The 16,062-nt window shown below is 36.2% G+C and overlaps 1 protein-coding gene across 1 annotated transcript in view; it reads right to left on the bottom strand.

Moving 5' to 3' along the window:
- gabrr2a (gamma-aminobutyric acid type A receptor subunit rho2a) overlaps positions 1–16,062 on the bottom strand; it is a 39,641-nt gene that overhangs the window by 7,721 nt on the left and 15,858 nt on the right. Inside the window, exons 3-5 of the mRNA XM_014993452.2 lie at positions 14,409–14,476; positions 13,751–13,974; positions 5,203–5,285 (exon numbers count right to left, since the gene is read on the bottom strand). Of these exons, the coding sequence (XP_014848938.2) occupies positions 5,203–5,285; positions 13,751–13,974; positions 14,409–14,476 (375 nt within the window). The remainder of the gene's footprint in view (positions 1–5,202; positions 5,286–13,750; positions 13,975–14,408; positions 14,477–16,062) is intronic.

Below are 16,062 nucleotides of genomic sequence, written 5' to 3' on the forward strand. Positions count from 1 at the left end.
CTCATTAGGAGTGTGAGAGTGTGCCTCCTGCTGTGAGCTGCTTTGAACTCCAGCTGCTGCAGACGCTCTGCGAATTTGGGCTTTTATCTCTGTTTCTGCTAATTTTACAGCTTTCCAACTTCTGTTGATGTTTTGAAGCTGCAAAGAGTTTAGACGGGGGGAGGGGAGAACCTGGGTGGGGTGGAGGGATCCTCGGTGAAACGGGCCCTAGTGGCTGCTGGGAAAGCATTTGATGTCTCAGAAATAAAGACATGAAACTCAGAAAGTTTGTGCCTCATGTTTGGTTTTCATGTGTGAAGGTACCAAGCACCTTCCATCTTCTGGTAGCCTGCATCAGTCTAACTGCTGGAAATAAAACACCGACAGACGAAGATGGGGATTTTTACCTCATACTAGCTCATTTAAAGTTCTTTAAATTCACCATTTCAGATCAGAGGACATGAAAAGCTGCAAATCCACTTCGGTTTGACTTTGCAACACCACAGATCTGCCCTGATGGGGGATCAGAGGTTCCTCTTTGATTTTAGTTTTATGATTACAAAACTGAGTTAATGCACAAAGCTGAAATGTGCGAACATTATTTCCCCAGATACGTTTCAAGTTCAAAAGCATGTAAAAATGTATAGCTAAGATTAAAGGGAAAATTTTAGATGTAATCCAATGTATCCATTCCTGCTCTTGTCAGTCTTGTGAAATGTTCAGTGAAGTATATTTTTATCAACTAAGAGTTATGAAACCAAAACAAAACAATAAGTGGTTTATGTTTTTACCATCTGTGCATGGGTGAAAACTTGCTAGGCAATTAAATTTAACTGTCTTTCTGCAATTGCAACCTTAACTCTTGACTATGAGAGCCTTTTCATGTTATATATTTTAAATAAAACAAGTTGGTAACACTTTATTTGAAGGGGTGTGCATAAGACTGACATGACACTGTCATAAACATGACATAACATCTGTCATGAACAAAAAGAAGTCTTTATGAATGCTTATGACAGTTGTCATGAAGTGTCATTCGGTAAATAATGACAGTTTTAATGCAAAGTTGCTCTAAAAGGTGCATTGAAAGTCCTTTAAAAATGGCAACTTTGCATTAAATTATCATAATTTACAAAATCATGCAAAGTCGGCACTTTTAATGGACTTTTAATGCAACTTTAAGAGCAACTTTGCATTAAAAGGGTCATTATTTATGTAATTATTTACCGAATGACACTTTATGACAACTGTCATAAATATTCATAAAGACTTCTTTATGTTCATGACAGATGTTATGTCATGTTTATGACAGTGTCATGCCAGTCTTATGCACACCCCTTCAAATAAAGTGTTACCAACAAGTTTAAAGTCACAAAAAAATAAAGTGCAATTCTTCAGCTTCAGTAATAATATTATTATACCCAATAATATCTATTTATTGTTGTTTCCCTTTGGTCATTTCTCCTTTATGGCTTTAATATATACATTCATATTTTATAAAATCAGATATTTTAATTTATAATGATGTGATATTAGTTGCCTGAGTACTAAGGCTGTTGTCCCAAATGTGATTTCATCCCCAATCGAACCGAGTTTACTAGATACCATGTGAAAAGACTCTTAAATAATAAAGAAAATAAACTAAACTTAAAGTCCAATTACACACTATGACATCACAACAACCTCCAAATATCTGAAGGAAGGTGCAATAAAAAGTAGCCAGCAGAGAGAAATGACACTATCTTCAAAAAGCTGTCTACATTTATGAAAATTAGTTTCTGCTGGAAAATTTAGCTGCGAGTTTCTTCTGCTAAAAGGAACCAGTTGACACATCGTTGCTCCAGGGAAGGAATTACTGCAACGTCAGTGACTTGTTGTAATTAGTTAAGCTTCTTTAGATACGTTGGTGTTGAGCCATTTCAGTTGAGTAATTGTTTACTAATGTTTCCTTAAAGCTGCTCCACAACCAGTCAGTCACTTCCCTTTTTTCCTTTGTAATCATTCTTCAAAGTATTTACTTTCTCTCTGTCTTTCCTTCTTGTCAAATATTCGTTCTTGTGATTTTCTAAGTTGAATTTGTCTTTTTCTTTGTTTTCTGCTTTAAATCTGTTCTTATGATTTCTTGCCTCCTTGCCTGTCAGACAGACATGCAGAACAAAAATGGTTTTGTGTTGGTTTCCATTAAAGCTGCGTCTCAGGATTTGTTTTCCTCTGAGAAAAAAGTTACCCTGTGACAAATTATTGTTTTTACTTTTTTTAAATCATTAAACTCATTTTAATATCAGACAAGTAAAACCTGATTAAATGCAAAAGGTGATGTTATAAATGATCATTTAATTTACTATAAGGTTAAAAAAAGGAAACGGATCAGAAGAAATTATGCTCCGATTGGGAAATTAATAACTGACTGTTAATAATAAGTTCACTGCAAAAACAAAACATCTTACCAAGAATTTTTGGTCTAATTTCTAGTACAAACATCTTATTACTCTTGAAATAACTCAAAAGTAACTTTTGAGCAAGATACAGAAGTTTGTTTTAAGTAAACAATTAATATTGATGAAAAAAAGTATTTCTTCTATTGCCAGATAAATTAACTTAGAACAAATTAAATAATTTGCCAATGGAGCTAGTAATTTTTAAAATCAATTTTAAGGAATTATTTACTTAAAATGAGCCTCTATCTCTTGTTGAAAAGTTACTTGTAAGTTAGTTTTGTCTTATTTCAAAGTGCACTAAGATATTTGCACTAGAAACTAGAACTAAAATACTTGGTAAGGTTTTGTGTTTGATCAGTTTAACGAGTCAAACTGAAATTCGATTACTGCAAGATTAATAGAATTGGTAAATCACTTTACAGATATCTGAAAAAGTAATGCATCCTGCCCCAATCTAAAGAAATGTAAGTAAAAATCAATTAACTGTCTGGATGAGTTATTTTTTTTATTTAACCTTCATTTTACCAGGATTAAAAAATACAAAATACTAAGTTAATTGATTTTAGATTCCCGAGAAGCAAACTGAGAAATGTTCTCTAAAAATGTATCAAGAAGGAAACCCAGAAGGTTCGACTCTAGTCCTACAGTTTTTATCCCTGAGACTGACCATCAAAAAAATTACAAAAAAACATATCTAAAAAATTTCGACACTAAATTTTCTGGCATCCAGCAAACAGAGAAAATTTTGGTAACTCCAACGAAGCTAAAATAAGAAAAGTTTGGTCTGATTTAACTTCAGAATGTGAGAAAAACATGCGTATGTCTGTGCCAGTTCTTGTTAACTGAGCTGTTTGCACAACCATAATAAGGTGAGGGGGCAGTTACTTCTATTTTTTACTTAAGGTAGGACTGGTTTAACAACTAAAATCTGCTGAAAAAATGAATTTGCTCAGATTCTGTTAGTCTGATTGAGAAGCAAAAACCGTAAATCTGTAAATATTATTCCACGTTACTGAAGGCGTTTACTCTGGAGTGCGATGAGGGTGAAAGGTGCACAGCTTCAGTGAACAAAGCTGTTGACTCACACAGCATTGCTGAATTGTGCAATGACAATGTTTTGGCACATTTTCCTGACATTCTGAAACGCAGGCAGAAATGTCTATAAACAGATTTCCTCCTAATTGGAAGCCTGCAGACAGTAACGCAGGTTCATCCGGCTCTTCTGTACACCGTGATGAGAGCGATGCCGGTTCTGCTGCTGAAACTTGTGGGCGTTGTGTTGGGTGATGGGCCCAGATCAAAATCCCCTTATGCTGGAGGAAACCCAGCGATGGATCCCTGAAGTCATAATCAGCGACGTGCCGAGAGGAAGGTGCCCGAGATTTGAAAAGCGGCCAGGCAGCACGAAATATTAAACGGCGGACGGATGAAATTCAGCCAGGTTAAAACAATAAAACATTCATGAACATGAGGCATGCAGGGATTTGTTAATGCAGGAGCACCGGTAGTATTTTTGTTGGCTTTCACATTTTATTCAAAGCAAAAATGCTATTTAAGTATGTAAACCCCAATTTAACAGTTCTGGACTTTTAACTCACTATGACCAAAGTTTCAAAGTTTTTGCTTATTTTAATTGTACGCAGTTCTTTAAATGTCCTGTGAGAAAATATATTTTTCAATTTATCCATAACAACTGGAACTTTCAATATCTAGCAAGTTACTTTCACAATTTATCATCTATTAAAAGAGTATCCTTTAGATTAATTTCACTCCCTGTTAAGACATTGGTGAAATTACCATAATAACTAAATATCTGTTGGAAAGCACAACATCTCCCCTTTTCAGAAACCGTTGGAATTTTCCAGATGGCGCAAAGTGTAGCAGAGTTATGGCACTGCAAATTTGGCTGGATTACTGGCGTTCCATTCAGTCTGAAAGGCTTAAATTCCTGTAATATTAGCTTATTTTCTGCCCCATTAGCACACCTGCAGCACACTGGAAATCTTGAGCTTGAAGGACAGTAAGCGCTATGCGGAAGAGTGTGTGAGCAGCGCACACCCAAGCATGATTGACAGCACTAAGGCTTTCCTCCTGGCTCTGATTGGTTGTTTTTGACTGAGAACTGTAATTCTGCAGACACAGCGAGGAAACAGAGGAACTCGATCTTTTCATAAACTTCCTGTTTGATATTCTAAGAATTTTGACAAACATGTAAAAATATTTTTTTTCTAAAAGCTGCCAGCTGCACTTTTAAAGTAACACTTTATAAATTACACTTCCTCTTGTGCGTTGAATTGAAAATAGTTTCTCCTTTCACAAACAAACCTCCTCCACCTCTCTCTCTGTCATCTCAATCATTTCAGCTACAAGTGCTTATTATCTTTATCATTTATTGCTTTAATAAATTAGTCAATAAAAAATGCTTCAAGCAGTGATATTATTCAAAAACAAGCCTCTATTGTGCCAAAAGTGACTGATTTTGATTGCTGTGAATGATTTGTGGGTGAGTGGGTTGGAATAAGTGCTGTTAATTTCTGTTGTTTTTAACGAAGAAAACTGCTCTGAAATGCAAATTGAAACAAATTAAATAATATTCAAAGGTTCCACTTTTTTCACCTTTTTGTTATCAGAAGACCTTGTTGCTTTGGCTCCACGTCGAGTTTAGCAGAAAAGCACTTAAATGCGTTGTTGATTTTGAAATGAAGGCCATTTTTCTCTGGCTGTGTTCTGATAATTACAGTCATGTTTCATCTTCAGAGTGACAGAACCGAACCCGTTTACTCACAGCTCTCCAGCTCCAGCGAGCAGGTCTGAGAGTCCAGAGGAAACCGACTGAAGTCCATGTTGCAGGCTGCCGTCACCGTCACTCTGCACAGACACAAACAGCAGCAGAAACTCAGCCAAAATCACCAAGAAACTTTATATGCAGAAGGTAACGTCAGAATATACAAAAACAATTATATTTCTTGACCTCCCAGAATATTTTGTCACGTCATAACCACAAATTTCACTCACAATACTGCTACATTACGGTATTTTTATTGTCAGTAATTGTAGTTGATTTTTCTTTTAATGCTCAAAGAGACATGAACATTTTGTAAATTTTCTATTTGACCACTTCAGTTGCACATTCTTCTGGACTGGAGTGTTTTTTTGTAATTACAACTTTATAGCATTTTATACTTTATTCTGTTTTTAGATTTTATTTTATATTTTATATTTTTGTGAGCCTATTTGCTGTTATTACCTGTCACTTTGCTGCTGTTGCACAAAAATTTCCCCATTTTGGGACAACAAAGGACATTTCTATTCTATTATTTTTTATTTTTCTTAGTCTCTGTAGCACTTTGAGATTTCTTTGAAATATAAGGTGCGTTACAAATAAAATGTATTATTATTATTATTATTATTATTCTGTTCCTTTATAGTTTATTATGATTACAAAATATTTTTTGGAAGTTGTCTGTTTGTTCAACTGAAATAGGACTATTTTGCACCGGTGTATCAAAACAAAGGCATCCATTTTTCTCAATCAGGTCTTTTTTGTAAAGCAGCTCAAACTCAGATGGAGAGTCTCTGTAAACAATAAATTTCAAGTCTTGCCACAGATTTTCAATTACATTTTGGTCAGATGTGTTTCTGGCTGATGCTGTTTGTTCAGTAATGTTCTGGAAATAATCTCTGAGGCCTTGCTATTGAATTTTTAGAGGTATCAAAATAAAGGGGACAGTATAAAGATGCACAGAAACATCTATTATTTTGTTTTTTTTATGTTGAAAACTACATATAACTTACAATCTTACACAACTTTCACATAAAATCCCAATAAACTACACTAAAATGAAATGTCAAATGAACCAATGTGAAGCAAAGATACACAAATTTAGTTTTTATTTGTTAATTTGATACTTTTGAAGATCATTTCATGCATTACGCTAATTGTCCCATAGGGGGCGCTTCTCCGCAGTCGATCAAAATGCATCAGTTGCCGCTCAGCTGGAAACACGTTTAGTTAATAAAAGTCTCAGCAGCAACATTCAAGCAGAGTAAGAGTTATCGGACCCCCGGATGGAGTCCTGCTGTTCGTTTCTCTGAAGTTAAATCTTGACTAGATTAAATTAATATTCAGCACATTTCCACCGCGGACTGTAAACACACTCGGCTCATCGCTTTGCCACTTATTGATCTTTAACTCATCTGATTTCTGCTGCCTGTCGGGACCCGATGCGCGAAACTGGGACAGATTTCCCGACACGCAGCGGGGCAGCTGGAGGCTCTGAGCGGAACCGGAGCAGCGGGGGAACCGAGCCTGAAGCGTCATCAGAGCTTCCCCTTCACACCTCGCAGTTTTTCCCAGACGTCTGTCAAATTTCTCCCTCGTTCTTCACAGGTCGATAACCTGTGGATGCGTTCCCATAGCAACCGTTACGATGGCAACTGCGATGCTGAATGCCGGCACTTTTCTCCTGCCGGTCCGCAGGGCGCAGCGTTATTGTTAGTTATTGTGTTTTGAAACTTCTGCAGGTTTAATGCGCTCGGTAAATTGTTAAAGTGGATCTGCAGGAGGGCCATCAACAGAACAACTCCAAACTGTAAACAACAGAAGATTGTTGTTTTCTTGAATCTAAAAGGAAAAAAAAATAAAACTGCAAGAGTATAAAAACAACTGATTATGCGTGCAAGTTTGAAAAGTTACACATTAAAAATAACATAATTACTTAGATTAGAGAAAAAATGTGTACGTTTGCCAAAGGCATTATTCGAACATTTATAAAAGTCAAAGTTCCAAAGGTAAGATAAAGTAATTAAGATAAGGTTATTTATATAGCACATTTTCAGCAACAAAGCAATTCAAAGTGCAAACTAAATATAGCTTTTAAATGAAATATTTAGTTAGAGAGCTAAATATTTTGTTTGGAAAATATTTACTTTGGAAATAAATATTTTGTTTGAAAATGAAATATTCATTATAGACTTAAACAATTAGCTCAGAGCTAAATATTTAGTTTACAAACTAAACATTTGCAAACTAAAACTAAATACAAGTTTGTAAACTAGATATTTAGTTTGCATATTTAGTTTGCAAGTTAAATATCTAGTTAAACAGTAAATATTTATATTCCAAAGTAAACATTTCACTTGCTAACTTATTTAGTAAGTGAAATTTAAATCTAAATGTTTAGAAAGTTAAACATTTAGCTTGCAAACTAAATATTTAGCTAGTGAATTAAATAATTAGCTTGGAACTCTGACATTTATACATATGAATAACATGGTGACAACATGACTGAAATATTTATTTAGCCCAGGGGTCCCCAAACTTTTTCCTGCGAGGGCCACATAAGTGTTCCCTTTTCTGGTCGGGGGCCGGTCTTAGTTTTTCGAGAAAGAAACCTTAGAAAACTTTTGTTGACGGGGGGGTGTGAGCGAAACTGTGGAGGGGAGGGCGGGGGGGGAGGGGGGGCTGGATTACTGCCGACGACATATTCGCGTTTGTAGATATTTTTACCCAGAATGCAAATGGAAAAAAACCGTGAGCGAAACGGTGACTGGTACTGACTAGTATATATTCCATTGAGGGAAACTAAGTTTCATATCTGCTCAAGAGCCCCCCTGGTGGTTGAAGAAAAATCCACATATATATGAAAAAAAACACTGAATGCTCTCTGGTATTGTTTAGGGGGCTGGAGCAAATGAGGAGGCAGGACCCCTGATTCAGCCTGTCATGGGCTAAATAAAGCAAAATATTAATGTTAGTTTACAAGTTACATTGTGCAATTTAAGTATTACAAACCTAAAATAAACTTGATACATTTTGCTTAGTTAATCTAAATAGCAAAGACATTTTGACATCATAAGATATTTGGTTAAGACTTTTCATGGTAAACAAAATTCTTAAATTAATCTTAAGAGTCATTCTCATATTTATTTTTTCTGCCTTAACAAAAACTAAAGCTTGTATTTCTTAGCCTTTTAAAGAAACATGGTGTTGTCAGAACACATTTTATTTTTCACCAGTGAAATCAGTTGTATAAATGTTCAAATGTTTTCTTCGGTTTGCAGGTTTGCTTGAGCAGAAATGGAGGAACATCTTTGCAATCAAGAATCCTCAACATTTTACATAAATAACTTTTTATGGACTCGACTTAAATTGATCAACTTGAATGAGGTTATGTTCCCCTGAAATCTTTTATTAAACATGGTGATTTGTGCTGGAGTGGACGGATCTGGGAAGAGTTTGTGTCTGGAATCCTGTGATTTCATTTGTGAAGTGCAGCTTCACGTTTCATTTCTGGACCTTTTTCTCTGAGGATCCTCTGCCTGAGAAGACAGTTCCTCCTGCAGGGCTGCCTCAAGACGTTTCTGCACACTAATTACCTCAGGTTTTCTGAATCATTCTTACTTTAAAACTGCAGACACTCAAATATGTCCTTTATCGCTATTTCACACAGAAATATTTCTCAGTGCTCATCCATATCTCCGAAAGCCTAAACCTTTGTAGACCTTTCGTTTTATGTTTAGTCCTAACTTCCTGTGGCGAAACTACCACTCGGTTTCACCTCCGCTCTATAAACCTGACTTTCTCTTTTCTCTTTCTTTATGTTAGAGAACATCGGTGAAGAAACAGAATCATAAAGTGAGCAGACAGGGAGGAAGCTGAGGAGAAGCTTAAAGCAGTTTTAGGTTAAAAAGAAATTTTCCAATCTTTGAACATCAGAGTTCAATCCAACACATGAAAATAGAAACAAATTATGGCAGATAAATTAAAAACTTAAAGGCTTTAGTCAGAGAAGCAGCCAAGAGGCCCATGAATATAAGCTATTTTTAAATTATTTTAAAAATAGCTTATATTTTAAATATAGATGTATTAACAAAAGCGGAATTTTTACAATTTTTTTATTATTTTCCTGCAATATTTCCATTGAATTTCTACAAAGAATTACATTAAAAGAACTAATGATATTCTTATAGATCTGTTGTTCTTGTTATAGGTTGGAATCTATGTGGGATTTTTTATTTTTACACCATTTATATCCTGCAAAAAATAAATAAACACATAGATAAACAGCCATCCTTTTTTTGCAAAATATTATGTTCATGTTTATTTTAAATCCTAAAAACAGTGCTAAAATGGTGGGTCTTTAAAAATTGCAACTTTCCTGAATTAGATATTTGCCTACATTTATAAGATGTTAAAAAAACAGTCATATGACAGTTGTGACCCTAAAAAAGTTTTTTTGTTTATTTGCCTGACCTGAGGACAAAATGGCTCTTTGGATTGTAAAGGTTTCCGACTCATGGCCTAGACAAAGTCCATACGTAAAACTGAATCTGTTCCTTCCAATCTATCTGAATATTTTTTTAAAGAACAGAAAATTTCAGACAATTATGTGCTAAATTTGTAGCCTCAGACCAGAATCCCAGCAGCTGTAGCAAAAGGCGTCGCTACAAAGTATTAACTTATGGGGGATTGATACAAACATGCCACACTTTTCAGTTTTTGTGTTTAAAAAAAAAAAAAAAAGTTAACCCATGCATCCCATTCACAAATGCACAACTTTGTGTTTGTCTGTCACATTAATAAAAATACAGGTTGTGGCTGAAAGATGAACAAACCTGGAATGGTTCCAGGGTATTAATATTTTTGCAGTTTTCTAGTTTTTCTGTAATCTAATAAAATTTCAACAAGGCAGCTTGGAAATATTTTACTTGTGTTCAGAAAAGCCTTTCAAGGTACTCAATGTTAACACAGAAAGCTTTGAGCATCTATTCACACAAAATTGATTCTGTTCAGAATCACTCACATCAAATGTTGGATCAACAAATAGTTTCTTTTTTACTTCTTTGCCTTGTTGTATAAGCTAAGCTGCCACTAAAGGCTTTCAACGTTTATGAGCAAATCACTCATTCGAGTCCAGAGGGAAACATTTCTAACTCTACATCATCTTCACCCACCAGCCAAATCTTCAGCTACAAACTTTTGCTTCATAACTTCCTTCATTCTTTGTGGCAAAGATTCAATGAGATGTCTGACACCAGCCTCGGAGGTTTCAGTTCATGCCAACACAGAAACAGTGGCTGCAGATTTGTTGGCTGTACATCCATCATGGGGAGCTGCTGTTCCATCCCAAAGGTTTCCTGTTGGATTTATATCTGGTGACGGTGGAGGTCTAACTAGGCAGGTCGGCTGTTTCTGAAACACTCTACAGTTTCTACAGCAGCTCAACAATTAAAGGTTTCTATGTCCAACTTTAGCAAGTCATCTTTTAATGTTTTGAGTCGCTTCCATGTGATTGGCTTATTTACAATTTCTGTTAAAGTAATTTTAATATTTAAAATTTACATTTTATATGTTTTTATTATTTCCGTTTGGGTGTCAACTGCTTCTAAAAATAGTCTAAGTGCTTAAAAAAAACACCCAGACGTTTTTTTGTTTACAAATTAATGATTTTTGGTGTCTGGAAAATAAACCATATTAAAAACCTTCAAAATGTAATGCCGTTACCTAGCAACCCAGCACATTTGGTGAGCTCGTTTTACCACTGTACAATGGCTGCTGGAAAAGACAAGTGTTTTGTTGCTGACTTACAGTCCAGAAACCACTTGTTGCATTCTTGTAGGTTGTGCATGAGGCTCTACTTCTGCTTTTCAAACATGTACAATTGTATAATTGCGCATGTCTTTGCAGCCATTTTCACATGCGATTGTAAACACTCAGTTGCAGGTGTGGCCAGCAGCGGCTTATATGGATTTAAAGTGACAGAGCCCTAAAACGTCTATAAGCAGAACTGATCAGACTAAAATATTATCTTGATTTTGTGCAAAAAATGAAATGAACACATTTTGTATAACCCACAGACCTATTCTAACCTCTTCAAGGAGGCATAATAGGCTGTCTTTAAACATTTCAACAGGCGTTCATGATAAAGTGGAATAAATATAAGCATAATTTCCTCCAGCCTTTAAACTAACGAGTTTAACAAAAACCTAAAAACAAAGATTAAGCAAACAGTTCCCCTCCTCCACTCAGAGGATTGTTTTCTATGTCTAATAAAACCATTCACCCATCAGAAACAACCTCTCTAATGATTTTCACAGTATATGTCTAATAATATAAGTTATCAGACATATTCTGTGCACTGCTGGAGCGAGTTAATGTTAAAGCTTGTTAAAACCTGATAGGAGAAACTGAAGCCATAACTCCGAACACGTCTGAGCCGCGACGTGACTCGCCTCCTCGTCTGCAGATGTTTCATGTTGCTGAAATATTAAACAGAAGCTTTGTTTGCTGCAGACGTTCAGAGGGAACAAGTAAACTTTTCAGGGTTGCAGCTCGTTTATAACACTTTCTAAACTACAGAAATACAACCTGTTTTGTTGTGACATCTGCCGCATTATTTCATTCATTAAAATCTGAATATTAATCTGCAGTCCTGGTTCATGTAGCACTAAAAACACCCACAGCTGCTCTGAGATCCAAAGAGGAAGCAGATGTTAGTTACAGCAAGTTCTCAAATTAAAGTGAAATCTTCTGCTCGCCATGAACTCTGAGAAATGTTAGTTTGCTTCTGCAACAAGTTCCCAGAGAGTAAGTGGGTTTTAATCATGTAGCACTGCTTTGTTTCGCTCCCATCTGCCGATTATTTCATGATTTTTTTAGAAAGTTGAGAATGAGAAACAGCTCATGCACAAACATCTTCTGATAACAGCTTAAGATGAGACCCAGAACATCTCAAATGTTATTAAATAAGAAGCTGGAAAGTCTTGCTGAATATCAACAGCTTAGCTTGATTTTACCTCCTTTTAAAAAAACATGAAATCTGAATGTTAGATGAGTAAAATCTTCACTCTTTTCAGCGGTCTCTGTGGTTTCAACCCGTCTACATCAGATGAAAAATATCATCCAGCCAAAACATGTTCAGTCTCTTGGAGAAATACAGCAAATTTTCTGCAGGAAAATTTTTAAAGATTTATTTTCATTCTGGCAGCATGCCTTGCTTACGTGGTGGATGGAGTGAGAGTGCACATGAGAAGCTCAGAAATAAGGAGGAAAAAACATTTCCAGTGCAGACTAAAAGCAAAGCAGAATCACGATAGCTCTAAGATTGGAAAAAGTTTCTTAATTTCCTGCAATCTCAGAAAATCAGCCTCATTTTGATGGGTCCTGTGAGTCATGAAGGCGTAGTGAGGTTGTAGATCCAACCAGCCATATGTTACTGACGTTTGGTGCAGGAAACCTTAAATGTGGACCAAAAATCAAAATCAACAACAGAAGAGTCTAGAAATGTTTTCTGAAACCAAAGCAAATACATTTAAAGTAATAAATATAGCATATTTATGCTAGAAATGTTATGACAATTAAAACAAGTCTCTTCCACTGTTACTTTATGAACCAGAAGTTTATGTACCACTCATTTAAAACAAACTACAAAATACTAAATATAGCTATGACAAACTACAAGAAGAAATCAAATAAGCAAGGAAGAAATTGTATGCAGAAAATGAGATTACAGATGTGAAGAAGTGTGCTAAATGGCTAAATGATATAAAAAGAAACTTTCAAGAATCTGGTAATGAACAAAGGAAACTGTTAGCTTTTTACCACAAAAGAAGCTCAAACAAACCAAAAACCAAAAGAAAAATAAATACTGAACTAAGAGAAATAAAATTTTGTATGAGGAACAAAACAAAGATAAATAAGAGATGAAACATAAAGGAAAGGCAACACCTAAACAACAACAATAAACAGATGAATTAACCAAATATGGCAAAACTAGAAGAATGTAAACAACCCACTAGAAACTGATCAAACGCAAACAAAAACCAAAAACTCAAGGAAAGGGACAACTGAACAGGTTTTAAATTATTTTTTTTTTCATTGTGACGTTTCTCAGACTTTGGTGGAAATATGTGTCCATGCCCAGGTTTTCTATTTCTGCAGGCAAATTGAAACATTTATATTTACAATAAAGATCTAATAGAAATATCTACCATACTTTTTTACCTCTGAATGAAGAGGTAATGAAATAAAATAAACTGAAGAATGGACACAAAACAAACATCTTCAGTTTAAATGAAGAATAAATGTTTAGATGCCCCCGGATGAAGAAAACTATTAAAGGAAATGGAGAAACAGTGTTGCGCAGAAATGAACAGGATCAGCTACAGAAGAAATTAACAAAGCGAAGGTAGAAGTTGTTGGTTGTGTGAACATTGTGTCTAATTTGTGTAATCTGATTTACTTTCCAGTTATGAGCAGCTACACTTTGAGCAAAACTCCTCCACAAATCCACTTTCTGATCTCCAAATGAAAACCCTGAGACGTCACTGACCTTAAGCTGTAGAGGACATGTCCGTCCGGAAACACACGCAGCATAATGTTGTCCGTCGTCGTGTCGTGGATGAAGGACCTCTTGGAGTGGACGAAGAAGACGTCCGGGACCCAGATCTTCTTCACCAAGCGGCCATCGAAGGTCATGCTCTTGTTTGTGCTGCTGGAGAACGACAGGCGCTCGTCCTTCCAGTAGTGTCGGAGGTACAGCGTCATGGTGAAGTCCTGGTGGGACCACAGGGTGGGTTGAAACGTGAGCAACAATGTCCAGAACTTATTGCGATAAATGATAATATTGTTGTTTTGAGACCATTTTCTAGCAATTTAATATCAATAGTAGCATAATAATGCACGAACACAGTCTCAGTTATCAATAAACTTTAAATTCTAATGAACATTTAAACAATGGAACTGGAAGACATTTGAAATATACAAAATAAGTAAAGAAAACAACAGAAACAAATAAAATGAATCATAAAGATACAAAAGTATCTTTCAAAAAAAGGGATAGTTGAGACCAAAGCACCAGACTGAAGACTTTAATCATTCAGTTTTTGGTAAAAAGAGAAAAACGATAAATCAAGCAAATGAAAATTATTGAGTTTCTTTTCATTTATCATGCGATTTATTGTATAATCTCTAATAAAAACAACTCATACCATGTCAACTTCAGAGATGCTGTCTAAGCTCTCCACCTGAACGTCCACACCGACAGGGATCGCAGGACCTGCAGAGGGCAAAAGGTCACAATGTCAACAATATAAATGAAAAATACTTGAGCTGATGGGATCCAAACCACCAGGATTGGTGCTCCAGATCACACTGGGTTTAGTTGAGTTGGCATCATTTCTGTAAGGCTGAAAGTGATGGTGGAGGCACAGAAACCTCCAGTAGTTCTCAGACACTCTGCATTTTCTGACAATTTAAATTAAATGAACTAAACTTTTTTAGCTTTTGTCGTCAAGTTCTTTGACGCTACGACGAGAGCAGCAGAGCAGAGACAGGTTTTTGAGCGCTAATAGACAGGTTTGTGAAAGGACAGTGAATATTTGAAAGACAGCAGAAGTTTTGAGTTCAAGCATTCAAAGCTTTGAGAACAAAAGACATGAAATCCTGCTTTCAGGGTGAAAATGTGTGCTGTCGAATTACGGCAGAAAAATTCCCCCTTACAAGTCAGAGGTCAAGGTTACATCTAGGCCTCTCATTATAACAGTAAATTGTTCCAGAAGTTCTTGCAATACATGATAATATTGTTGTTTTGAGACCATTTTCAAGTAAAATATGGTAATAATGGCATAAAAATACCAGAACACATCCTCAAGGATCAATAAACCTTAAATTCTGATGAACATTTAAAATTGGAAGTGGAAGACAATTTAAATATCCAAAATAAATAAACAAAACAACGAAAATGTACCAATAAATTTGGCTCTGTGGTGCTGCAACTAAGACCAGGTCTCAGAAAAACACTGAAAGACGACTCCTGTGTTTCTTCCTGTCTAAATCCGACAAGAACAATGTTGTGAGAAGTTGGATGAGAATGTTTTTAGACTACACGGCTGACTGTAGGAGGCGATTACGGTGCTTTCGCCAAGAAGCGGGGTAATCGCCTCCTAAACATTGTCGGACACATTTAAGAGTTGTGATGATCCTCAGACGTCTTATAGTGCCTCTTATAACAGACTCTGCAGTTAGAAAACACTGGAGAAATGCAGGGTAATCAGTGCAGACATGTGTTTTAGGTGATTTGTTCTCTTACTCAAGCTTTCCAGAACATTTATCTAGAAAGCCTCAGAGCATCAGTCACAGCAGGCTTCGGAAATCCTCATGTATCTGAAACAATGGATTACGAAACAAACAATGAGTGTAAAAAGGCCAGCAGTCCTTCAAACAAAAAGAAACATTCAGTCTGATTAGCGCTGAAGTGCTTTCAGAACGCAAATCTTGCTCAGACAGGCTGGATGTGGCGCTACAGCCACTTTCTGGGTCCCAGTCTCATTTTTCTGTCTGCTCTGGAGTTTGCGGGGTGACAGCTGTGGGATGGTGGAACAGATTGGTGCTAATCTGAGCTGTAAACAGAACGAACCGCCTCCAGCTTAAATGTGCAGCCGCTGGGCCTGGCATGCCGCCTGGCAGAGCTGCGATCAGCCACACCGGCTGAAGCTGACAGTCTCTGCAAAGCAGACTGTTTCTGGATGAGAAAGACCCGTCGACATCCATCACCGAGAAAAACTGTTTCAGCTGCACAAACAGGAGGGGAAAGACAAGGCTGAAGTGTTTTACAGCCACACTGAAGAGCTCCTCTGTCTGCTA

Source organism: Poecilia mexicana, unplaced genomic scaffold (assembly GCF_051168715.1).
Source record: "Poecilia mexicana isolate PSO_F unplaced genomic scaffold, ASM5116871v1 scaffold_22, whole genome shotgun sequence".
NCBI classification, from domain to species: domain Eukaryota; kingdom Metazoa; phylum Chordata; class Actinopteri; order Cyprinodontiformes; family Poeciliidae; genus Poecilia; species Poecilia mexicana.